At 36.2% G+C, this 24580-nt stretch overlaps 1 protein-coding gene across 3 annotated transcripts in view; it reads right to left on the minus strand.

Annotated features, from left to right (window-relative positions):
• mnb (minibrain) overlaps window positions 1-24580 on the minus strand; it is a 313755-nt gene that overhangs the window by 143642 nt on the left and 145533 nt on the right. The window contains exon 1 of one of the 3 annotated variants that reach the window (XM_081771613.1): window positions 2731-2766. The exons of the other annotated variants lie outside the window; for them this stretch is intronic. Within the exon in view, the coding sequence (XP_081627739.1) occupies window positions 2731-2758 (28 nt within the window). The 5' untranslated portion in view covers window positions 2759-2766. Of the gene's footprint in view, window positions 1-2730; window positions 2767-24580 lie in introns of those variants that run through there. 3 annotated transcript variants of the gene reach the window in all.

Consider the following 24580-nt stretch of genomic DNA (forward strand, 5'->3'; position numbering starts at 1 on the left):
TATCTCTCTCGTAATCTAAATCCCGCAGCTAGACCCCAATGCCAGGCATATTAACTCAAGTTAGTCACGCTCTGGACTAAATACGAAAACAGAACAAAACAAGGTTGTTAGTTGGCACGTTATGAATCTTTTCTTCCATTTCATCCATTCAGTTATTGATAGTTTAGCTACGTGGTTTTCCAAAGGAAAATGAGATACATCCACAGAGTTTGGGATCATCCGTTCTACAGATGATGGACGACGACAGTCTTTATGGTATGATTGTCGCCGTTTTGCTCGTCCGAACATGGCGTCATGAGATTTCTTTCTTCGGAGTGGGGGAAGTTGTTTAGAGAACGCTACGCTACCAACGACTTTCTTTTTACAAATCTAATATAAATAAAACAAAGAGTTTGTTTGTGTTTGTTTATCTGTCTGTGTGCGACCTGGGGACCAGACGAGTGGACCGAGAGTTACAAAATTTTTGTCAGGGGTACCTTGGTCCAGGCCCCAGATCAAGACGAAGCTATTTTTTTTTTTCAAATTTCGAACCAGGGGGTCTCTAGAGGGCGTTTACCAGAACCGGCCTGGGGACCACACTAAGAGTTACCAAATTTTGGTTACAGATACCTCTTGGTCAAGGTAGCCCAGGGCGAAGAGTTTTCGTCAAAAATTCGAACCAGGGGGGCGTTTACCGAGACATGTAAAAGTAGTAGAAAATGACCGATATTAGTGTCGAATTCATAGTTTTCGCAGTCGCTAAGATCAATGGTCAAACTCCGATCGCATTAACTTCCAAATTCACCCTATTCAGCTGCGGGCCGGGGGTCACCAGGAGGGGGGAACCGACACACGTAAAAATAATCCAAAATGACCGATATTAGTGTCAAATCTATAGTTTTTGCGGTCGCTGAGATCAATGGTGACATTTCCATTAGCGATGACTTGCAAATTCAGCTATCATTGTATGTGGGCCAGGGTCATCCGGGAGGGGGGAGGGACACCGAGACATGTAAAAATAGCCCAAATTGACCGATATTAGTGTCAAATCCATAGTTTCCGGGGTTGCTGAGCTCAATGGTGAAACTCAAGATCACGTTTACTTTGAAATTTAGCCCGCATCACCTAAGAAACGGGGGCCATAATAGAGGGGTCATCGAGACATGTGAAAATAATTCAATGTGACCGATATTATTGTCAAATCCATAATTTTCGCGGTCGCTGAAATGAATGGTGATACTCCCACAGGCGTTGACTTCTAAAAACAGCCCCCATGCAAAGGATGGGTATATTCAGCTAGTTTCATGAATAAAAGTAATAGTGTCAAGATTGTACAAAGTAAACATAGGGGACTTTCTCAAACTGTGGTCCTCAACGTCTGCCCTTTCCGTCCTCTTAAAAATTGCACGTCAATTCAGAGAGAGAAAGAGAATAGATCCAAATGAATTGCATTATCATACACTACAGTTGACAATAATTAAACAATAAATTATACAATTGGCAAGATAAATAAATATTATATAAATTCCAATAATTTATATAGATGTATTATAAAATATTTTTCAGTTTTAAATTATTTTAAAAAAAACTACTGATAACATGTATTAACACCAATATAAAATTAAAGTAATTAATAGTATTTTAAAAATAGGCATATAAGTATACTGGTGTACACTCAAACAAACAAATAAAATAACAAATCTGCTTTCGAATGGGACAAGAGTATGGTAGTCCATAGAACATTCTAACTAATAAAAGTGGCTCCACTTGAAAAAAAAAAATCTTTGAGAAACTCTACCATGTATTATTTATATTCAAATGCTATGCAATACATTATTCAGTTTCCAGGTCCTTTCCTTCATGTTCGAAAGCTAGGTCCGCAATTCATGACTCCATACTTGTCAGTCAACCAAAAATTAAGCACTATCAGAAAAACCTTGAACGCAACCCTTAGTCAGGAGGGGGTGATTTCCCCCCAGAAGAGAAAAATTTCTTATTTTATATATGTATAAATAAAACCCATCCCAAAGTTTGGAGCCCTTAAAAGTAGCAGTATGGGAACCCACCGCCTCCTCCAGAAGTCGATCTTGGATCCGCCCCTGCTCTTAGTTCATTCGTATCATTTCACAAGTATTCAATAGCCTACTTCCCAAAATTGTCATATCCTTAATTGTTAAATTATTTTTAAAAAAAGAAAGAAAAAGAAAGATAGAGAAGAATCTAAATATGTACTACAATCATATGTTCCTCCAAAATTAACATGACTGAACACCGAACTCGCTTCATTAATTATAAAAGGTATTCGATTACTGTATAAATGAGTGAGTGGTCAAACGTGATGAAAAATGTTCCGGTTTATTCAGTGGCGTATGTAGGATTTTCTTTCGAGGGGGAGGGGCTATGCACAACACGTGAATAAACACTTACATTTTTTCCTTTTGAGTACCGACAAATGTTAATGAAGTTTTGCATATAACAAATTTATTTCGGGGGGGGGGGTTGAGCCCGATAGCCACCCCCTAAATACGCCATTGCCCCGTTTATTCGTGAAAATACATATGATGTTAGATCTTGAACGTAATGCAAGAAAAATTATTGTTAAGTGCTCCTGAAGATATGAATGATCCTCCTACTTTGGTATGAACTGCAAGTGTCGTGGTAGGTATCTTGTTCGAATTACAAACCCGTAGAACTGTGAACTCTTGAAATAGCAATTTAAAAAAATAATAATTATAAAAGAATAAAACTTACCACAACCGTAACACAGAGAATAACGCATTCACTTACCTAAAAGAAAAAAAAAGTATTCAAAATTAGTATTTATAGTTGTTAGCATTTCTTAAGTTTTACAACAGCCAAATTAATAGTACAGATTTTAATAAACATCTACGAGACAAACCATGATTTTTCGGTGTGCCGAAGAGAAATTTTGGGACTGACTGGCGTACTGGTTGAGTACTATTACTGAGAATTTCCTTCACTTTTCATACTTTATATAACAGGATGTATATTACCCACATATAAAAATTTCTTATCTTGACTGGCTCAGGTAAGTATTAACATTTTCTGTCCTAGGCCCGGATGTATATGACTTAGAGTACCTTATTAATGCAAATAGACGAAACCAGAGTCTAGCTAAAGTAATATCGTAAGGATTCCAATCAAGATCACGAGTAAATGTTGTATAGTGAAACCTCTCAATAACGGACACCAACAGATTATGATTATTGATCCATAAATGCGAGGTGCCCGTTAAAGAGAGGTTACGCAACTTTTGAGTAGTCCCAGATCAGGAAATTGTATGCAGTATACATTGATTATAAATGTAAGTATAGGTTAATATCAAAATCTCGGGGAAAATACCAAGAGACTTCGAGGAAAACATATTAGTGTGCATCACTGAGAAAAGGCGCACGAAAATGCTAAGAACCCAGAACGTTAAGTTTGCTTTCCCATGCATCAAAAATACTGTGCAAAATTATCACACAAAGAATAGAAGGAAAAATCGAAGAACGGCTATCCGAGGACCAGTTTGGATTCAGGTGGAAAAGAGGAACAAGGGAAGCAATACTGAGTCTGCGGTTGATCATCATGGAACACACATAAGAATAAACAAATCAATTGTGATAGCATTTGTTGATATAGAGAAAGCTTTTGACAACGTAGATTGGAATATCATGTTCAGACCACTGAAGGAGCTGAAAATGGATTATAGAGACAGAAGAATAATATACCAACTTTATAGGAACCAGTCAGCTGATACAGGAAGAGATCAGAAGGAAGGAAGAATAAGTAAAGGAGTAAGGCAAGGAATGGCCAAAGGACTTTCACCTCTTCTGTTTAACGTCTATACAGAAGAGGCTATGAAAGAATTCTTTGATAAAAGTAAGAAAGGCGTAAAAGTAAATGGCCAGGATTTTAGCACAATAAGGTTTGCTGATGACATAGCATTGATAGCGGAGAACGAAAATGACTTGCAGGAAGCACTTTCAAACTTGAACGACCAATTGGAAAAAACATGCAAAATAAAGATAAATAAGAAGAAAACCAAAGTGATAAATGCACAAGAGCAGGACAGGAAAAGGCAAACATATGGCTAAATGGAGAGAAAAATCGAAGACATTAAGACGTTCCCCTATTTAAGAAGTGAAATATCCTCGGAAGGAAGAAGTGAAAAAGACGTAAGTTCCAGAATAGCGCAGGCTAAACAAGCATTAAATAGGAAAAGAGGACTACTAATCAAGAAATGTGTCGTTGGAGGTTCGTAAACGATTTGTTAAGACACTGGTATGGAGCGTGGCGATATACGGATCAGAGACGTGGACATGGAGAAAAGCTGAAATATCCAAGCTGGAAGCATTTGAAATGTGGTGTTGGCGCAGAATGCTACGCAAATCATGGACTGAAAGGAAAAGGAATGAAGACGTACTAAGGGGAGCTAAGGAAGGACAGTTCATGAAGATAATACGAAAAAGAAGAAACAGCATGCTTGGCCATGTTATTCGGCACTCCGATTGAATTACCGTGTTGATAGAAGGAAAGGCAGAAGGAAAACCAGGAAGAGGAAGACCAAGGATAGAATATCTGGACGCAGTTACGAAGAACAGACCTTATCAAAGTATAAAACAGCTGTCCCAAGCGAGAGAAAAGTTTTAAAATTTCCATGTTGCCCACCAACCTATGGTTGAGATGAACAAGAAGAAGACATTCTTTAAAGAATTTTCGAAGAACCGCCATAAAATTATTACATTAAAAATGGACGAATGAAGTAGCCACAACTTCCAAGAAGTATTAGAAGAACTATCAACGTCACTTCAAATCTTGATTAGGAGGAGGGATAAGGCAAACTCTCCGATGTAAGTGAAGTTCAGGTTTTTCATTACTATATTGATTGAAATTAAAATGTATCAGTGGCGTATTTAAAAGGGGGTTCTCGACTGAAGCACTCCCCGAAATTTTATTTACTATGTTAAAGAAAATGAATGAAATAACTTGCAGAATTTTCACATGTCCAGGAATAAAGTTAGGAAATCCCACCCCACCCCCCCGAAACAAAATCGTAAATACGCCACTGGTGAGTATTATATCGAACTCAGGGTGGGGGCATTGCTTCTCTCTTGTAGCCCCAAATATGCCCTGAGAAGGATTCCTATTTGACATCTACACGTTTATAGTCTAATATCTACTAACCGAAACGAAATGTAACGAATTCATTATTGCTATAGTGTTAACTTTGTATTAAGGCAGTTTCTATTAATATAAACGTTTGCGTTGAGCAAACCGCTATTGATCTGCAATAGACAGAATAGTAGAACATGTGTGTATGATTATTATTCAATTTACTGAATATATAGAATACTGTATTATATTTGAAATTTTAACTGATACGCCGTCAGTGCAATTTGACCAATGATTTCGGTTCTCAAGAAGTATATCTACAAACATGAATATTATAAAAAGTACATCTCGACTTCTTAAATTCATTATTACGTACTTATTTCAATCAGTAACCAATCATCATAATCATTATTGAGCCCTATGCTGTTAGATGCAGTTATTACACTTACAAGTATTTGAAGCAGCAACGTCAGAAATCCGAAAAGCGCGAAACAGTGCATACAAAAAAAAAGAATGTATCTCTTCCGTTCTCAGAAACCACATCAACTTCGGAAATGCTTGGAAAGTTTTACTTGTGTGCATCTCTCCTCGTTGAGAACATCAAGAGATGTTAATGCCCTTAGGTATTTAATTTTCTCCCCCCTACAACTTCATAACAAAGAGCAATACAAATAGGATCTTTCTGGTCAGCTCTTCGAAACTAATAATACAACAACAGATGAAAAACGATGGTAACTTTCAACTTACGCATCAGAAACAAATGTCAGGTTATCTTTTTTTGTTTGTCAGCTGAAGTACTTTTGATGCCAACATACTATATTGTTGCTTCCAGCACTAAATCTGCGAACAGTTAAGAATTTTCTGTTTAACTTTCTGGAAAATATTTTAAAAATAGAAAGTATTCGTGACTACACCATGTACACAAAGTTTTGCCAAGAGAGAAACTTTTAGTGTCACAGTATGAAGCTCAACTTTGTATGAATCAAAAGTTCTTCATGCTCTTAGATGTGGTGTATATTCTTTTTCCTCGAAGTACGACAAACGTCAGATGAAATTCATATCTAAAGCAAATACGAAAGCGAAATTGTTTTTAACAGGATTTTATAAAAATGGGAAACTTTATTTATTGTTAACATTACATAAGATTATGCCTTGTAAACTAAGAAGCAGTGGAGGCATGATGGTTCAGTGGTAGAGTGTTTCCTCTGATAAGAAAGGTCCGATCATTGCCATGCGAGTTTGTGGTGAACAATATAGTTCTTTGTGAGTTTTCGCAGTTCTCCACTTTCCTTCTACGTTATCATTCCGCCAATTCTTTCATAATCATTTTTTAACCATTCGTCTCCTTAGGCCTACATGGGATAACTGTGGGGTGTAAAACTAGGAATTTCATTACATTTTAAGTATGCACTGCAACTGAAAGACTGATAAAATTGGTAGAATATGCCCAGAACAAACGAACAAAAAACAGTATTTACAGAAAGTATTGCTAAGCAGTAACTCTAGATTTCGGCCTATTACCAACTTAATTAATTGATAGTTATTACATATCTGCACGAAAAATTTTAAATATAGCTTTATTCACAATTATCCAAACGAGGATACAAGTTTTCCCAGTTCTGCAACTAGTAAGCTATCGTATTTTCATCAACAGAACTTGTCCTTCATAAACTTAAAAATTAAGCAAAAATACAAACCGACAATGTGTGATACAAAGAAAATTAAACTAATTCATGTGCTACAGTCTTCAAAGGTTATGGACAACCACACAACACACATTTAACTTGCTGATGGGTGGTCGATGTGTTTCCAATGATATTGTTTCTTATTCCTAGACTGTTGTTCTCCTCATTTTAACTCAAGCAGTTCCCATGATGCTAAGCCCATGGCTTATCATAAATGTTCGCTACGCATTTTTATTACTCATGCGTACGCTTGGAATACGCTGACCATGTATTTAAATATGGATGGCTAATCACAAACGCGAAAGCAATAAAAACGCGGCGAAAACGTCAGCTCGAGCGTATTTGGTGCGTTTCGGAACAATAGACCACCTGCTGTTTAAAAAATGTCTAAAGAAAAGGGAAAAAAGGAAAGACGTGTTGCTAGGCAAGGGGAGTTTAGCAAGAAACAGCTGCTTGGAAGATGCTTTGTGCAGAATATTGGAACCCTGCTATTATAGACCTGGAACTGAGAAAAAAAGTCCTCGAAACCCTGACAGGTTCGCAATATGATTTACAGCTCTGGAGAAAGTAAAACTACCGAATAGCCACCTTGGTCGCGTTCGCTACGGGGGGTAACGCTTCGAAAACGCATTCTCAAATAGCCTTAACCTAAATCAGCGCAGAATATTATGTTGTGGCGACAATCACACCCGGGGCCATGTGTATGAAAAGCAACTATTACGCAAACACAAAACAAAAGATAAACGCAAATTATTTTAATCTTATCATAAACACAAGAAATCCTTTGATCCTTTAGTTATTTAGCCATACCAAAATAATGTTTTCTCACTAATTCTGATGATAATCTACTCTCGTTTTGAGGCTAATACACAAAATTAACACGCATAAGAATACTGAAAGCAAAGACTTTCATTGTCGTCAACAAATCTGCAAGTTTTTATTTCAATCGACACGTGAAGACATTTAGACCCTACATGTTATCTTCTTTGGAGGTCACAAAGTACTTCTTTAAAAAATAAATTAGTTTTCACAACTGCATTTATGATTACGTCTAATACACAAGGAAGCAACTGGTAAAAAGAAAACACTAACTTTTGTGCTTCCACTGTCCAAGAATTACCATAACTTGCGATGAATAGTAAGTAAGCGACACAATATTGAAACTGCTCATTATTTCGTTAAGTTGAATGCAGGTAAATATAAACAAGAGAGATTGATGAGATAGCGTAAAGTTTACATTTGGAAATAAATAGTTGATTACATGAACCCCCCTAAAAAATGTATGTTGCAAAACTTTAAAATGCAAAGATTAAAAACACACTCGGAGTACTACATTCCACAAATCTTTGGATAAATTCTTGGCTGTAACCATCGTGAGAACATGCTTCGAGATTTAGAAGTAGCTCACTCAGACGAGTGGGAACAGTACCACGCAAATTAAGTTTTCCATCTGTACATTTACGCCCGCAGTCTTTATTTACGAATCGTTGGTGAATATTATTGTACAGTACAATCAGTGCGAGTTTTTAGCAGTCCAACACAAGATAATAAATCCTGTACACAGTTATACTATATCTATTTAGAATATTAGAAGACATTAAACAGGGCAACATCTTTTTAATCGAACCATCTGGTGAAAAATGCTTATTCACAGAAGGTTCTGCCACTTGATTTCTGAAAATGTTCCACTCGCTTTGTGGAAGCATATCATCGATTCTTTTCTTTTCACCTTAGTTTTTCAATCTTAGTATCGGGAAGAACTTTTTCCTGTCCCGATGATGTGTAGTCGAAAACAAAGAAAAGCTGCATGATACTGGAGCACGAATATTCATGAACACGGGTGAGTACCCTCCAAATCTTCTACAGCGCACGCAACTTGAAAGCGTTACGAATCAAGTTGTTCTTGTGCAAAGTCATCGCGAACAGAGCACAACAGAGTTTTTCGCGCTTTCCAATTTTAGAATGACAGTGTGCAATATTAAAGCTGTTCCCTTGACCACGAAATGTTTTAATTCAAAATGAAACACAGAAAAAAAAAACTGTAAACCACAAAGTCACGATATGCATATCAATAAAGAAGAAAAAACTGAATAACACAGGGAGTTGAATACATCTAAACTCTATCCAAAATCGGGTTTGTCACCTAAATACAAGTACATCTGTTTCATTCACACACGAGTAAAAATCCAATGGCTGATATGAACCACGATATTACAATTGTAATTTACTAAATGACTACCATTATACTTAGCTGTATATATATTATGACAGAACAGACTTGACTTAATTTCTATTTTTTTTTTTTAATGGTTTAATTTTATTACAAGAACCTAAAAACGTATGTTGCTAAAGTTTACTCGTGTGTGAATGAAACAGATGTACTTGAATTTATGTGACAAATCCGATTTTGGATAGAGTTTAAAGATGTATTCACCTCCCTGTGTTATTCAGTTTTTTCTTCTTTCTTGATATGCATATCGTGACATTGTGGTTTACAGTGTTTTTAAAACTCGGGAGTACTACGGTCGGTACAAATCTTAGTCCTTTGGAGAAATTTTTGGTTGAAATTATCGTGACAATACGAGGCCTGTCTAAAAAGTATCCGACCTTAATTTTTTCCACGCAAAGTAGTGATTCTCAGGCGGCGCCACCGTGCACGGTGGAAGGAGCAACCTTAATGCGCATGCTTGAATTTTTTCACCGCGTTCGCGTGTGCCAGTCGTGAGCTGGTGGTCGCGAAGTGACGTGCTGTTGGTAGTGTTCGTCGGATTTAGTGTTTCTCGCATGATGACTGAACGAATTGAGCAAAGATACTGCATCAAATTCTGTCAAAGGCTGGGTGATTCTCAAAGCCAAACAATTCGTAAGATTCAGCAGGTGTTTGGAGAAGATGCGATGGGTGTAACACAAATTAAACAATGGTTCAACCGATTCAAAGATGTGCCGCACATCAGTCGAGAGTGAGCAGCGTAGCGGCAGGCCCCAAACTGCTCGGAATGCAGCTGTTGTTGAGCGGGTGCGAAATTTGGTGATGGCAGATCGCCGTTTGACAGTGCGGGAGATTGCAGAAGATGTTGGAGTGAGTAAAGATTCTGCACATGCAATTTTGCGTTTCGATTTGAACATGAAACAAGTGGCTGCTAAATTTGTACCCAAGTTGTTGTCTCAGGAACAAAAAGACACCCGTTTTGACGTTGCACAGGACCTTCTGGACACCACCAACACTGATCCTGGGTATCTGACTTCCGTGATAACTGGAGATGAGTCATGGGTGTACGGGTACGACCCAGAAACAAAACAACAATCGTCTCAATGGAAGCATCCCGATTCTCCAAGGCCGAAGAAAGCGCGGCAGGTGCGAAGCAAAATCAAGGTGTTGCTGACTGTTTTCTTCGATGCCCGTGGAATTGTGCATCACGAGTACGCACCGGAAGGACAAACAGTGACAAAGGAGTACTATCAAGATGTTCTCAGGCGACTCCGTGACGCAGTCCGGCGCAAAAGACCAGACATGTGGACAGCGAAGAACTGGCACGTCCATCATGACAACGCCCCAGCACATTCATCCCAATTGATCCACACGTTCTTAGCCAAACATGGAATTATAACCGTTCGCCAACCTCCCTACTCTCCAGACCTGGCTCCTTGTGACTTCTGGTTGTTTCCAAAATTGAAGACGCCTCTGAAGGGATCCCGTTTTGAGAGTAGAGAAGACATAATGCGGAACACGACGACGGAGCTGAACAACATTCCAAAAGAAGACTTCCAGCGGTGTTTCCAGCAGTGGAAGGATCGGTGGGCTAAGTGTGTGGAAGCACAAGGGCCTACTTTGAAGGGGATTAGGGTCCCAAATCTGTCAGGTATTCGCAACTATTTTTCTGGCCAAAGGTCGGATACTTTTTAGACAGCCCTCGTATGCTTTGAAATTTTGAGACTTCCCACTACAATATTAACTTCAATCTAAATAACGGTTTTCATTATTTTTAGACTAAAAATAAACGAGCGTCTTAAGTTGAGGCAGTTCCTTCTATCTAAACGAAATACTCGTACCCCCTTCTTTGGTGCAGGAGACCTGAGTTCTATTCTCGGCGGAAGTTCATGTTGTTCAGGTCCTAATTAACTATAGGTCCATATTTCATACAATCTCACTGTTAAAAGGAACTCTAGAACTCAAACTCAATACAGTAAGCACTTACGCTACGATCTGACTTCGGATATAACAATATGTTATACTGAAATATTATTTATTTAGGGTTGTTTAGTCTTTTGTAATTTAAAATAAAATCTGTAATACTTTCATGCTATACAGGATGAATGGCGATAAAAGAAATAGCTCAATGAAGATGGTGGAAAGAAACACCCTTCCCCCCCCCCAAAAAAAAAGAGGTGTTCTACAACTGAAACATATTACTACGGACACGATGCTGTTCACGAACTTGCATGGCCTGGTACCGAAACAGGGATCCCTCACATAAAAGTAAGTGCTATACCACTGAGCCACCATACCTCAATTCTTTAATTGTAGTTAATATCGTCGTATCAGAAGCCAATAATACATGTTCGACTTGAATATTATTTCCATCTATACATGCACTATGCTATTTACTGCTTTCATCATTTGCTTATTTTTAAAAATCTGAATTGGTAAATCCACTGCCAATCCGTAAATATGTGTATTAATAAAAGCTGCGTTATACAATGTACTCCTATGTATGTATATAGTATGTGTCCATTCAAACCAAAATTTTCTCATCTTTTTATTTATTTATTTATTATTATTTTTTTTACCTGGTTGCAACAAAAATGACGCATTTATATAAATGTGAAATATTAACATGGCTATAGAAATGAATTGCGCGGCATCAGAAAACTATGACATTGACGTCAATTGAAGAGAAAGAAGTGTGTATGAGAGAGAGAAAATAATCATTGCTTTGCGTATATATCCCATGCTACAAAAAAAAGGTATTGCCAATGTATATTGAGACAATAACTTTGTATCGTTTGACAATTGTATAGATGGGAAATGGAGCCAGGTTACGCAAAAACTTGAGAGAAGTAAATGTGGCAAAAGAAGCTTTAAATCCCCCCCACCCATGATGAGGCTATCGACGTGTTAGCGTCATAATCACATGTGTGTACTGACTGTTGACGTAACATTCGTGAAAATCAGATCGATGTGCCTGTGCTGAATGCTCTAGTTATTCTCTGCTCTACTACTCAACTTCGTCGTGAATAAGGTTTCTGAATTTATAACGTGCAGCGACAGATAAAAGTGTCTAGCAGTTTATCTATTCAATTTCATACACAAAAGAAGTTTAATGCTTACATTCTGTACATGCACATACATTTTTAGTTTACCCAAGTTGTAAAAGAAGGTCTATTTCGTCGTACGTATAAGCATTTAACGAAAGCATCCGACAAGAAAACAACAAAGCACAGCAAAATTATTAAAGTAATACGCGAAATTAAAAAAACACTTAAGTTTTACGCAGGAGGAAAATAAGTTTACCGTCCTGCGTTTGAACTAAAGAGAAAGGGAAAGAATTAGTGGAAAAAGACGAAAAGAAAACATGAACAGGATTTGTATTGCAAGATCACATGGTCTGAGATTGAATTACATGGATACTTAGCAAAATAAATAATTGCTGAACTAACAATCATTCCCATTACTCTTGCATTTAAATACACGCTTCTGAAAAATAATTAAAAACAAACGCTTTATATAACATCTCAGTTTAGTCCAATCATTTTCAACTCACCAATATGAGATATAGGAGTGGAATTTTAGAATCAGCGCCAGGAGAGAGAGATAAATTGAGCAAACAAGGGAAGGGACCTAAGTAGATGAAATGGAATAAAACATGTGTTGGCAATGTACGATTAGTTATGAATTCACGAATAGTGTACCTTCAAAAAACATTGACTACGCCTTGTTTGCTTGTCCTCACCTTTTCCTTGCTCTTTCTGTGTGGTTTGCTTAAAATACAAGCAGTAAATTTAAATTGTGACGTCATGGAGCACTCGGGTGGAAAAGACAGTCTAGTCAGTACTCCTATTCAGTACTCGGATGCATGCACTGTTAGGACTGTCCAGATGGTAATGGCTAGAATTGTCAACTATTTATTTATTTTTGTAGAAATAAGAGGACTTTGTTACGACCTTACGGCTATTTTCAATGTACAAAAGGAAAAAAATAATTACATTTGAAACATTTTATTACACAAAACAGTTTGTACCTATTTTTATATTTCTGAAAGAAGTTTGTCTATGTACGGATAAAAAAGAGTAATGTAACTTCAATAATTTATATATATTTTAACATACAAGTCGCCTTTTTTTTTTTAATATGAAAAATATGACACCCCGGATTTAATCAAGCCGGGAGATTTTTTTTTAAAGTACCAACCGTTCAGAATGGAAGAGTTTGTAACTCTAGTAATGGCGTTGCGGCATTCATCCAGTGTTGAAAAAACAACCACAAGCTACTTGAACACAAAAATAACCAGACAGAATCCATGCAATATTAAGTATAACAACTTAGTCTTATGAAGCTGAAAATCCTTATTTTCACAAGTCGAAGTAGCAATGCCACAGAAATATAGGATGTTTCGCTAAAATGTAGGACATGTAGGAGTTGATAGGAAGAGACGCAAATATATATATAGGGAAAATAAGAAATATAGGAGCATTGGAAAGACTAATACTTGTAAGCTCATTTAATGTTCATATCTACGCCATGGCTACCCAATCGCTTTCCAATGCCGACTGGCTAAATGTCGAAAATATTGTGACTCACCGCGAATCGAAGTAGGACAATGTGCACCAAAACGGCACCATTAACTACACGGTGGCCCAAAAGCAGGTATACAGTCCCGTGCCGATCAACTCGTTGCTTTTTATATAATTTCTTATTGTTATCCATCAGGTAGACAGTTTCTTTATTATTTGTCCTTAATGTCTTTTTGCTTATAATGTCTTAAGCTCGGAACAGCCGAAGCAAATAAACCTATAAGTTAAAATGTTATACTTGATCAATGCAGGGGTGTATACCTACTTTTGGGCCACTCTGTATATTAACATACTCTTTTATAAATATTTCAAAATCAGGAAAGAATGTAGTGCAGCTCATAACCACTCACAAACACGAAATCTTTGAAAATTCACTTTTAAATAATTGCCATCGGTTTCAAATTTAGCCATCTGTCGAATTCAATGACACATACTGAGATACCTCCTGTAAATGTACATTATACTTCTCTGAGCAGTTGTTTTGAAGCATTCGAGACTGTGGGTAATGCATTTTGTATTGATCCCATGAATTTTAAATCAAATGTACTTCTGCGAAAAGAAGGCGCCGAAGTGGCAATAGGCAGTGAGACAAAGAAGAAAAGAAAAAAAAAGAGAAGAAACGTGGATGGGTTATCATCACACATGCACAATAGTCATACCACGCTACCAAGAATAGGGGGAAACCACGACATCAATAATTACGGATCTCTTCCTCCTATATAAACCTCTTGGTTCGGATTCCTGTATGCAGCTCTCACGTTTTCCAAGAACACAAACTATTTGAGTTCAAGGAACACCACCACTAAACAAAGGAAGTGAAAAAACAAAGAAAAATGTCGATCACTAAATTCACTGTGAGAATGAAGTCTCAATCAGCTTTTTTAAAACAATCTCTTGTTGCATCGAGATCGATTCAATTAAATAGCTATCTGAAAGCAGAATAATACTAGACTCTTCCACATTTTCAACACAATGAATATTCCTTGTTTATCTTGAACCATACTGACCGAGTTGCCGACTTTCAAGAACTATTATGTAAATCAGATTTACACGAAGAAACAGCAAAAGTTAAGCAATTACTTGATATTTTAAAGGTATTCAATTTACAGTGTTCTGGTAAAGGCGACTTTTTTTTTTTTTTTTTAATGATATTGTTATGTATGCATATTTATATGCGTAGCATGATGCATGTTCGTGTGTTGAAGGACACTTCTGATGCACTTGTTTCGATTTACTGTTATGAAAAAGGGAGAAAGCCTTGATAACTAAGAATGAACTACTTCCTTCCTTTCCATGATGTACCTACTTACCACGCACCGAATTTTAGTATGCGAGGTGCCGATATTCGTCTACCTGTAAGAACATGAAATTCTCGGTACCTTGCAAACCGATTATCAGTTCAGGAACTGCTTCAATTAATAGGTGGAAAAATCTGGTCTAGAAAGCCACAAATCACAATTGCGTTAGATGTGCTAACAACATATCACCCTACTAAGAGTTTTATTATTATTATTATTATTATTATTATTATTATTATTATTATTATTATTATTATTGGGAGAAGGAGAAAAAATAGGTCTCTCATTAAATGTAGAATTAGTGCTAAGGAAAGGAAGTTCACCATCAATCAATCCAAAACGATGATACGAGAAATCTGAATATTGATGCATGTGCCATCGCACAAGAACACTTCCTAATCAGACTAGCAAAAGTGCCCGTTCTTCGCAATTTGCAACACAGAGTCGTGTGGTATATGTCAGTGCTATTCAACCGGGGGTACTCGAAGATATTTCTGGGAGCACGTAATGTTGCTTCTGGGGGTCTGCTGGCGACGTCTGTTGACAGTTCACTGCAAATGAAATTCGATAGCTTGTCAATTTGTGACTTTTGTATTTATGCTCGAAAAGAGTGCAATGAAATTAGTGACAGTTCTATTTCACAACTTCTTCCATTTCCATCAACATATTTGTGTGAATAGGGTTTCTCCGCATGAACATTAATAAAAACGAAGCACAGAAGTTGCTTGAATCTAGAATCAGCTCTGATTCTCGCACTCTCGAAGATTCGACCAAGCTCAGTCATCTCATTAAGAGTCTTCATCCCGGCGAAATTAAAATACCGCTAATTTTACAGTAATTATGTGATATCTTCAAATAGATAAAAGATAATTGAAATATGGAAGAAGAGCGCCCTAGACAATATTATTTTGCGTGAGGTACCGTTATCACAAGTAACCTAGTGGCTTTCCGTTTTCAGCTGTTTAGAAACGCGAAAATAAATGCCGAATTTAAAAATGGCTCGAAATCGAAAGTAGATAAGTGAGTCGTGATAACGGTATCTCATGTAAAATAATATTGTGTAGGGCGCTTTTGTTTCACATTTCGATTATCTTTTATCTATTTGAAGATATCACATAATTACTGTAAAATTAACGGTATTTTAATTTTGCCGGGATGAAGACTCTTAACAGGTTAGTTCTAAAGTTACTTTTATTTTTTTGAATTTTTAACTTGTCCTCAGCGCATGAATTATCAGGGAGGATGAGGGGAAACTCCTCCTCAGTAGAACTGGATGTCTCCCATATGTTTTGAAATTTCCCAAGTTATTTTTTTCGGATGTGTACTTTATCCCCCTGGCACACTGATTGTCTATTTCTTGGGTCTCTATTTGCCCACTCCCTTTAAACAACAGAGCATGTGTATTAAGTTTAATAAGTTAATTTCGATTTAATAATTTGTTATAACAGCTTCAGGGATATACAATTGGATGGTGAACTGTTTCTAGGAGTACGCGAGAAAAAAAAAAAAAAAAAAAGGTTGAATGGCACTGGCCTATGTAAATTGAAGGACTTTTGAGATACTTTTACTTTTTGAATCTCGAAAACGTGTGATCCCCCCCCCCCCTTTCCCAACTTCGGTTTAGACTTGAAAACAGAAAAAAAAAAAGCTTTGTAAGCGGTTAGATTTAGTGAAAATATGTGTACGAAATTTAGTGGCTTTAGTGAAAATCTTACGACAAACATATACACACATTTTTTTATATACCTATTAAGAATAATTCTCATGCACACACAATTTTCTATATAAACCTTCCCTCAATAATCCTTCCAAGAACTAAATGAACACAAATAGGAAATAGAACTATTTAAATTGCTACTTGAATGGAAAGCTGAGGGGGAGGGGATAATCGAATTATGGAAGTTCCAGGAAAAACGAAAAAAAAAAAAAAATTGTGTCGTCGAGTTTCACTGGAAGCCATGCACATGTGTAGCATGTTCCGATCAAAACACGTAATTGTTACCCATTCATTCTCTCGCTATACGTTTCATATGAACGAAAAATATATTTACATTCTATCAGACGCTATGAAGTACTAGGAAAAGGAAATAATTTAAAACCATTACCAGTAACTGTACTCAAATCACTAAGAAAGAACAGGAACTTCTTTGTATCATGTCATATAGGATTCCATCTGCGTACTGTATACGCATATATGCATATTACTGAGACTCCTAACGGAACCGATAGCTAAGAAGCTGATAGTGAAATTCCTGGGAATGGCGTGCCCAACAGCGTCCGTGTTCAAGGTAAATGGCTCTGGGTGTAGGGAGCAATAATATGGTGCCTGTCTGACTGGTTCATGACCACAACTTGATGTGCCGTCAAAAATGCACTTTTTTTCCATTCCTTTCTTTTAATAACTTGAAATCGGAACACGTAATTACTTCATAAACCGAACTATCACGTGGAGCCTGCTTTACAAAACGCTAAATGATGAAAACCGATCATTATATTTTGTTATATTATATATATATATATATATATATATATATATATATATATATATATATATATATATATATATATATATATATATATATATATATATATATATAATATGTTCCCTCAGATAACACGTAAGTGATCTTGAGCTTCGATCGTCTCTTGCCTAAACAGGGTTTGGTTTTGTTTATGCTCCTGCATTTCACATCTCGTGTGAATTCACCGAATGCCTACAATTTACAACATATAATCTATTACTTTCTTTCTTGCAACATCCTTGTGTTGTTTCTAATTGAATAAATAAAACTGCTTGTGTTATCGAACCCACTGTCGCACCGTCCTTTTTCAACGAAATACTGCAAACGGAAGGAGACAAATCCGTACGAGCGGATCTCTTCCATAAAACATGCCGATAATTCTTTTAAAATATAACTTTATTGGCGGGGGACGGGGGAGATTCAGATGCAGAAGGCATATATGAGGATTTTAAGACAAATTGAATTCAAATTCTGCCAAATATTTTATATTCAGTAATAAAATGCGAAGGATCCACGTGAGCTTAAGGAGGGGCACGGTCGGCGCCTTTGTTCATACCGTAACATGTCCCACGTAGCATGTCTATTCTTCGATTCCGATTCGATTCCCCAAAATTTTCGGTAGACAAGCGAGTACATACATGGATTATAACAAGTAGTAAATTTCCATCTGAAAATACAGTATTGTCCCTATGGATTTATCGGGTTTTTCCCATTCCTTCCCACGTTCTCATTCCACCAACTCTTCCATAATAATTATCCGTCTCATTTATCTTAAGAGTCTTCATCCCGGCGAAATTAAAATACCGCTAATTTTACAGTAATTATGTGATATCTTCAAATAGATAAAAGATAATTGAAATATGGAAGAAGAGCGCCCTAGACAATATTATTTTGCGTGAGGTACCGTTATCACAAGTCACCTAGTGGCTTTCCGTTTTCAGCTGTTTAGAAACGCGAAAATAAATGCCGATTTTCAAAATGGCTCGAAATCGAAAGCAGATAAGTGAGACGTGATAACGGTTTCTCATGTAAAATTATATTGTCTAGGGCGCTCTTGTTCCACATTTCGATTATCTTTTATCTATTTGAAGATATCACATAATTAATATAAAATTAGCGGTATTTTAACTTCGCCGGGATGAAGACTCTTAAAGGGGACGAGCATGAGATGTTGACCTGAAGAGTTGAGTTGAGCTGATTTTAGTTTAGCGTCCCTTTCAGCAGCGAGGCTATATAAGACGTGGACCTACTGATTAACGTGGAATCCGAACCACATGAGCTCCCGCCGGGTATCGAACCCGGGTCTCCCACGCCAGTTAGTTTTCATTTTGATAAGTGTAGTTACTTATGAACAAACATTATCCATTGAAGTCGTTCGACTCAAAATATTTAAATGCATTAATACTTCATTACAACCAGAAAGATGAATACAAAATATTTTTGGGGTATATATTTGTGAATTCGTATGTAGTAGTTTAAAAACATTCACATTCTTCAATTAGAAAATATTTTATGTATGGTTCTGTTTGAGACAACGCTGTTACCAACCACCTCTTTTTTAAACTTTGTATTTTTGCTACTAAACTATTTGTAATATTGTAATATTTTGAATGCAAATTTCTTTCTCTCCATTTTTTCGCACTTATGTGGGTTCTACGTTTCTGTTGAGTCTTTTCCATAAAGCCCTGCCCGGAATTCTTCCTTTTTCGACCTGAAATCATTCTTAACTATGTCCATCTATTTCTTTCTTGGTTTTCCTCTAGTTCTCTTTCCTTCAATTTCCATTGCCATCACTCTTCTGACCACGTAGCCGTTTGTTGTTCTGATCAGGTGGCCATACCACTGCGGTCTTCTTTCTTGAATCTTCTTAGATATCTTTACAATCTTGCTTGTTCCCCTTACACACACACACACTCTCTCACTCTCATTCTGACTGTCTCTCCTTGTTATCCCACACATCCACCGCAGCATTCTCATGTCGGTAACAATCAATCTTATTATTATTATACTTTTTTTATTGGCCATGTTTCCACTCCGCAAATCACTGTTGGCCTAACCACTGTTTTGTAATTCATTCGTTTATTCTTTACCATGATTCCGCAGTCACACAGCATCCCAGATAAAGATCTCAATTGGCCAAACAAAATCCACGTTTGATTTAATTCTATGTATGGATAACAATCCAGATCTCCTACTAAAAAGAAAATAGTGGAGGATGGCCAGGATTATTTTAAGCAAGATTGTACTTCTTAATTTTACCCAGATCAATAGCATATAATATAAACTTCACCTGAAATACAAAAGAGTGTTAATTTTAACATATTAAAAGTGTTATTTTCATTTAGCAGACTTCTTTATGAGGAATACTATGCCTGACATCGTGGAAAATAGAACACTTCAACAGCCTAGCAACAGATTTCTCAATCTGTGATACTATGCTGTTCGTGGTACGTACAACTTATGGTGGTATGCCAGTTGAACTGTTCTAGCAGATAGTTCATAAATGCAACTTGTTTACGCAAAGTCTGCAAAGATGAGCTATTGACTTGACTTAAAAACAGAGCTAAAAAAATATTTGTTTTTTCATGCTTACACTATATGATTTCTTAAATTAAAAAAAAAAAAATCCACCCACCATAACTTCTTCGACTACCATATGTTTTAATTAAATAATGGTTTTAACTACTTAAATGATCGACGAAAAAGTTTACATTACTGCTAGAATACAAGTGTTCACGGAACATTGACAGCTGCATAAAAAAATTCTTATTTGAATAGCTCCAGGGCAACTCTTCAAGACCTGACCAAGACTATTGACGTAAACCCAACCCCGTGGGTGATTCAAGGACCTTCAACAGGTGGTCAGCATAAGAACATACCGTGGGACTATTTCTAGCACTAAGAGATCTGCTTTAAGAATAACAGATGGGAAATTATTATCTACCTCTTCAAGGACGGTATACTCTTCCTCCACACGAAGTATATTGCATTTTACATTTTTTTAAAAGTATCTGACTGGTGATTTGCTTCTTAGATCTTCAACCAACCGCTGGATATACATGGCAGTATCTCAACGCACTGAGAGCCTCTGGCTACCCACGAGAAATATAATTCTATTCCCAATTCTGAATCACAGGATAATCTACTATAATACCCATTCCAATCTCCAGATTATACCCCGATGCAATTAGGTACTGGTGGTAATGGCAAACCTACAGAATAAACTGGACAGGAGCAGAGTAACGGTATGAATTTAGTACTCGCTTCTCAATTCTACCTCACAATATTATTTCTTGTTTTCTCCATTATTGTCATCACGCTGCTAGTTACCTAGACTATAAAATTGACAAACAACTACAAATTTATATTATATATATATATAATTTCCTCTATTAAGTATAGTAGGAGAGGATTTCGCGAGATGCAATCAAGACATTAATACATCATTTTGCAACTATTGCGCCAAATATTCATTCCAATCATTATGTGTTGGGCCAAGAAATAAGATATCACTTCTGATATGCTACTCTCATGCCGTCCGTCTGATATCAAGAGGAAAATACAAGAGACTGAGTCAAAGTAGTAGATAAAAGGTTAGAAAACTAAAGTTACTTCGTTGCTAAATGATGAGCGCTATAGCCTTTGATACGCAAGATCTAATTCGATTCTCCGTGTAAGTAAATGGTTTAGATCCTAAGATCCAAGATTAGAGTGAAGACGGAATATTTTCTTGGGACGCTTAATTGGTTGCAGATCTCTCTATCTATGAGCGTTTTTACTCTACAAAACCGGAAGTGTTCGATTTTCTGCCAAGGGAGCCGCTTTTTGTTATCTATTGATGTTTTTTATTCTATGGCGATCAGCGTTAAAACCCGAAAGTGAGAAACTTCCGGTTTGTATAGGGGGTTAAGACGAGAGATACTTCCTATTCTTAGGACGCTATTTTTTTTTTTTTTTTTTTTTTTTTTAACCTTCTTGCTATCTCATCATGTTTGGTCTGTGTGGACCAATACTGAAATCGACAGTTGTAGTGGATTTTTCTACTGTTTCCTGTTTTAGTAGAGCGCAAAGGATATAGATGAAATGTACTCTTATTATCCCTAATCGATTGCAGAAAACCTGCTTCTCCATATACATATATTACCACTTTTGCTTTAATAGTGATCAACGTAAAAACCGGTAATTGTTTATTTGTATTACTGATTTGAATATTACCTTCGGTATTCGTAACTTTTGTCTCTCTTCATACTACACAAATTTGGTGGTGATCAATCAAGTAATATTCAAATGTTTTAGTCAAGCGGACGGACGGAGACACAAGCATAAATAAATAAATAAATAATGGAGCTTTGGTAAAGCAATCTCCTGAACAAGATTTATTTTTAATTGTAGTACTTTCGTCTACAAAATAAAAGTTGTTATTCCCTGTTTCCTATTCTCATGAAGACACGAGAAAATTCTACAGGGGGCAAAAGTTATCCGTGCCAGCGATAAAAATTTTCTTCAAAAAAGGTTTATACATTTTTGTCAGGGGAAAAATCTCTATCATCCTCCTGGTATGAATCCCTTCCCCGAACACTGGTAAAAAATAAGCACTTTAACCCATTTTATTAACAATTTACTTGATCTATTTACCCTTAAAAAAGAAAAGAAAAGAAAAAATGATGAGATTATTCATTTCTTTGGTGTTTGGGAAATTGTCGTATACAAACGGCAATCCATTAGCCACTTTCTAAAGCATGACTTCTTCTGAAAACAGAAAGAAAGAAAGAAAGCAATAAATCATAAAACCAGAAACGGAAAATTAAGAACAGAGGAAAAGTTATACCAGTGGGTTTCGAACCAGGTTCAAAAATTCGAATGCCAACAGAAAGGGAAAAGCTAATCGCTCACGGCTATCGAAACACATTCTTGACTTATCTTTCAGCTTTATTGATAGCGAGAGAACTCTAAAATCCTCCTTGTTTTGTTTACGATTTTCTTAGTGTTAAAAATTGTATATGCTTTCTTTAACTAAATGAAGTTTCTTGCATTTGCCAAGGTACTATTTTGCTCTGACACTAGCATTGCATTAAGAAATGGAACAGGACCTAAATGTTTCAAACTGCAAACAAGGTATGTTAGGAAGGCTTCACTATTTTTTTTTTCTTATGACTTCTAGTCTTGTTACTTCGAGTGCGTTGCTGTCAAACTCATAATTTTAAGGAACTTTAAAAAAAAAAAAAAAAAATCAAGCATGCTCTTTTAAAGAAGTATATACAAAAAAAGGAAGCTCGGTAAGTATACTTAAATCGATTTTCATTTTTCTTCTGTTTTAAACAATATATATAAAAGTAGTAGCAAGCATTTGAGTGAAACAGATGTTGGATAAAAGAGACCAAGGATAACAGATAAGATCTAAGTATTCGAAGCTTTCCTCGAAAGGTTCAATGTTCAAACGTTGAAGACATGAAACAGCTGCCAGCACAACATGCACCACTACAGGAAATATTGGTTAAAAAGAAAGGAGATTATGCATTTCGACTGGATTGCACTCAGACATGCAAATGCAAAGAACTCAAGTCTGTGCAAGAAAGGAAGGCCACCCAAGTGTGCTGAAACTTTTAGTTCGTAAGTAACTGTGAAAATAGCATTCAAAGCTTGAAATGTAATAATTGTGCAATATTACATAGCCTACAAAATTCGCGTAATTCTTTTTTCATAGTACTTAAGTGTTTACTAAACACTAACTAAAATGTTTCATATTATTATTATTTGTTTTTGTGCTGTTCCACCAAGCCTACGGTTCGTTAAAATTCTGCTTTTCCCTATTAAAAAAAATAAATAAATAAACTGAAACAATGAAGTTGTTAAATTGCAATTAGATCTGAAAATTGGTTGAACGCTATCGCCATCTATCTGGGTTACACAGGCAGCGCAGGTAGAAAACATTTAGGGCGACTGTGAACTATTACAAAATAGCGATACATACAGACGATGATGATTTGCTATTACAAAAAGATTGCAGAACTCTGTTAAAATTTCTTTGTGTCATTTTCTACAATTTACCACATACTGTTAGGTGAAACAGTGTTGCTGAGAGTTTTCTAGCTCTTAAAAAAAAAAAAAAAAAAAAAAAAAAAATCGAATCAAAAGTGACGTCTAACAATGTCTGGAAGTTTCTATGGAAAGTTACTGAATGATGCACAACTTTTTTTGAATGACTCAAGTGGAGATTTTCTTTGGACCACGACTTGATTCGGATTATCTTGACTAAGCTGAGACTGAGAAGCATTTCCAATGCCGTTTTTAAAACCTTATTGTATAACGCTACAAACAGATAATTCTTAAGTATGTGGTTATTATTACGTGACTCGGGTTCTAGTCACATACCTATTTTAAGACACTGAAGAAAAAAAAAAACTATTAATGTCGAAGACAAGAGCGATAATTAATTACAAGGCATTTCGCTTTATCAACCACTCAACATGTTCTCACAACTGACTTTGACGCTCTTCGAAGGCAAATGAGAGAGAGAGACCTCTTTCCCTTTACATATACTAAGGTCAGGGTTGATGCTCAACGGTTTATTTTTAAATTCCCGTCTTCGTTGCTTCTTCGTTTCGACTGAAATAGACACGTCTGCACTGCACACGAACAATTTCAAGTGTTGGAGGGTGAAAGGGTTAAAAAAGAAAAAAAATCAAAAGAAGGAAGATAACAGCTGCTGAGCGCCACTGAACATTCTTCCTTTGATATGTTATAAGAAAAAAAAGACTAATCAGTGTTGGAAATGTTATGAAAATTTTTGTTCCCGAATTCAAAAGGATAAAACTATGTTGAACAAAACTTTGGTAACATTCGTGATACAATAGTTAGCATTATTCGTCAAGTTCGATCCTTGGTGAAAGAACATGTTAGAATTTTTCGAATACGTTGTTAAAACAGTAAATTTATATTTTATTATGGCCTTGGTGTTAGCTAGAAGTGATAATTAGTTTTACAAATAATTATCATAAGTATAAAATGTTTTCAGATTGGTTGGATATTTTTTTTCTTAATATACGGACTGGAAAGTTCATTTTACAATCGACCACAATAGTTCTCCTATATTTGACAATCTACCTTTTACTACTACTTTAAATTACGTTATGCGCAAATATGGGAAGACTACACTATAGAACGATTTAATCCGTCCATCTGACAC

This window comes from Thermobia domestica, chromosome 9 (genome assembly GCF_964235325.1).
Source record: "Thermobia domestica chromosome 9, izTheDome1.hap1.1, whole genome shotgun sequence".
Classification (NCBI taxonomy): domain Eukaryota; kingdom Metazoa; phylum Arthropoda; class Insecta; order Zygentoma; family Lepismatidae; genus Thermobia; species Thermobia domestica.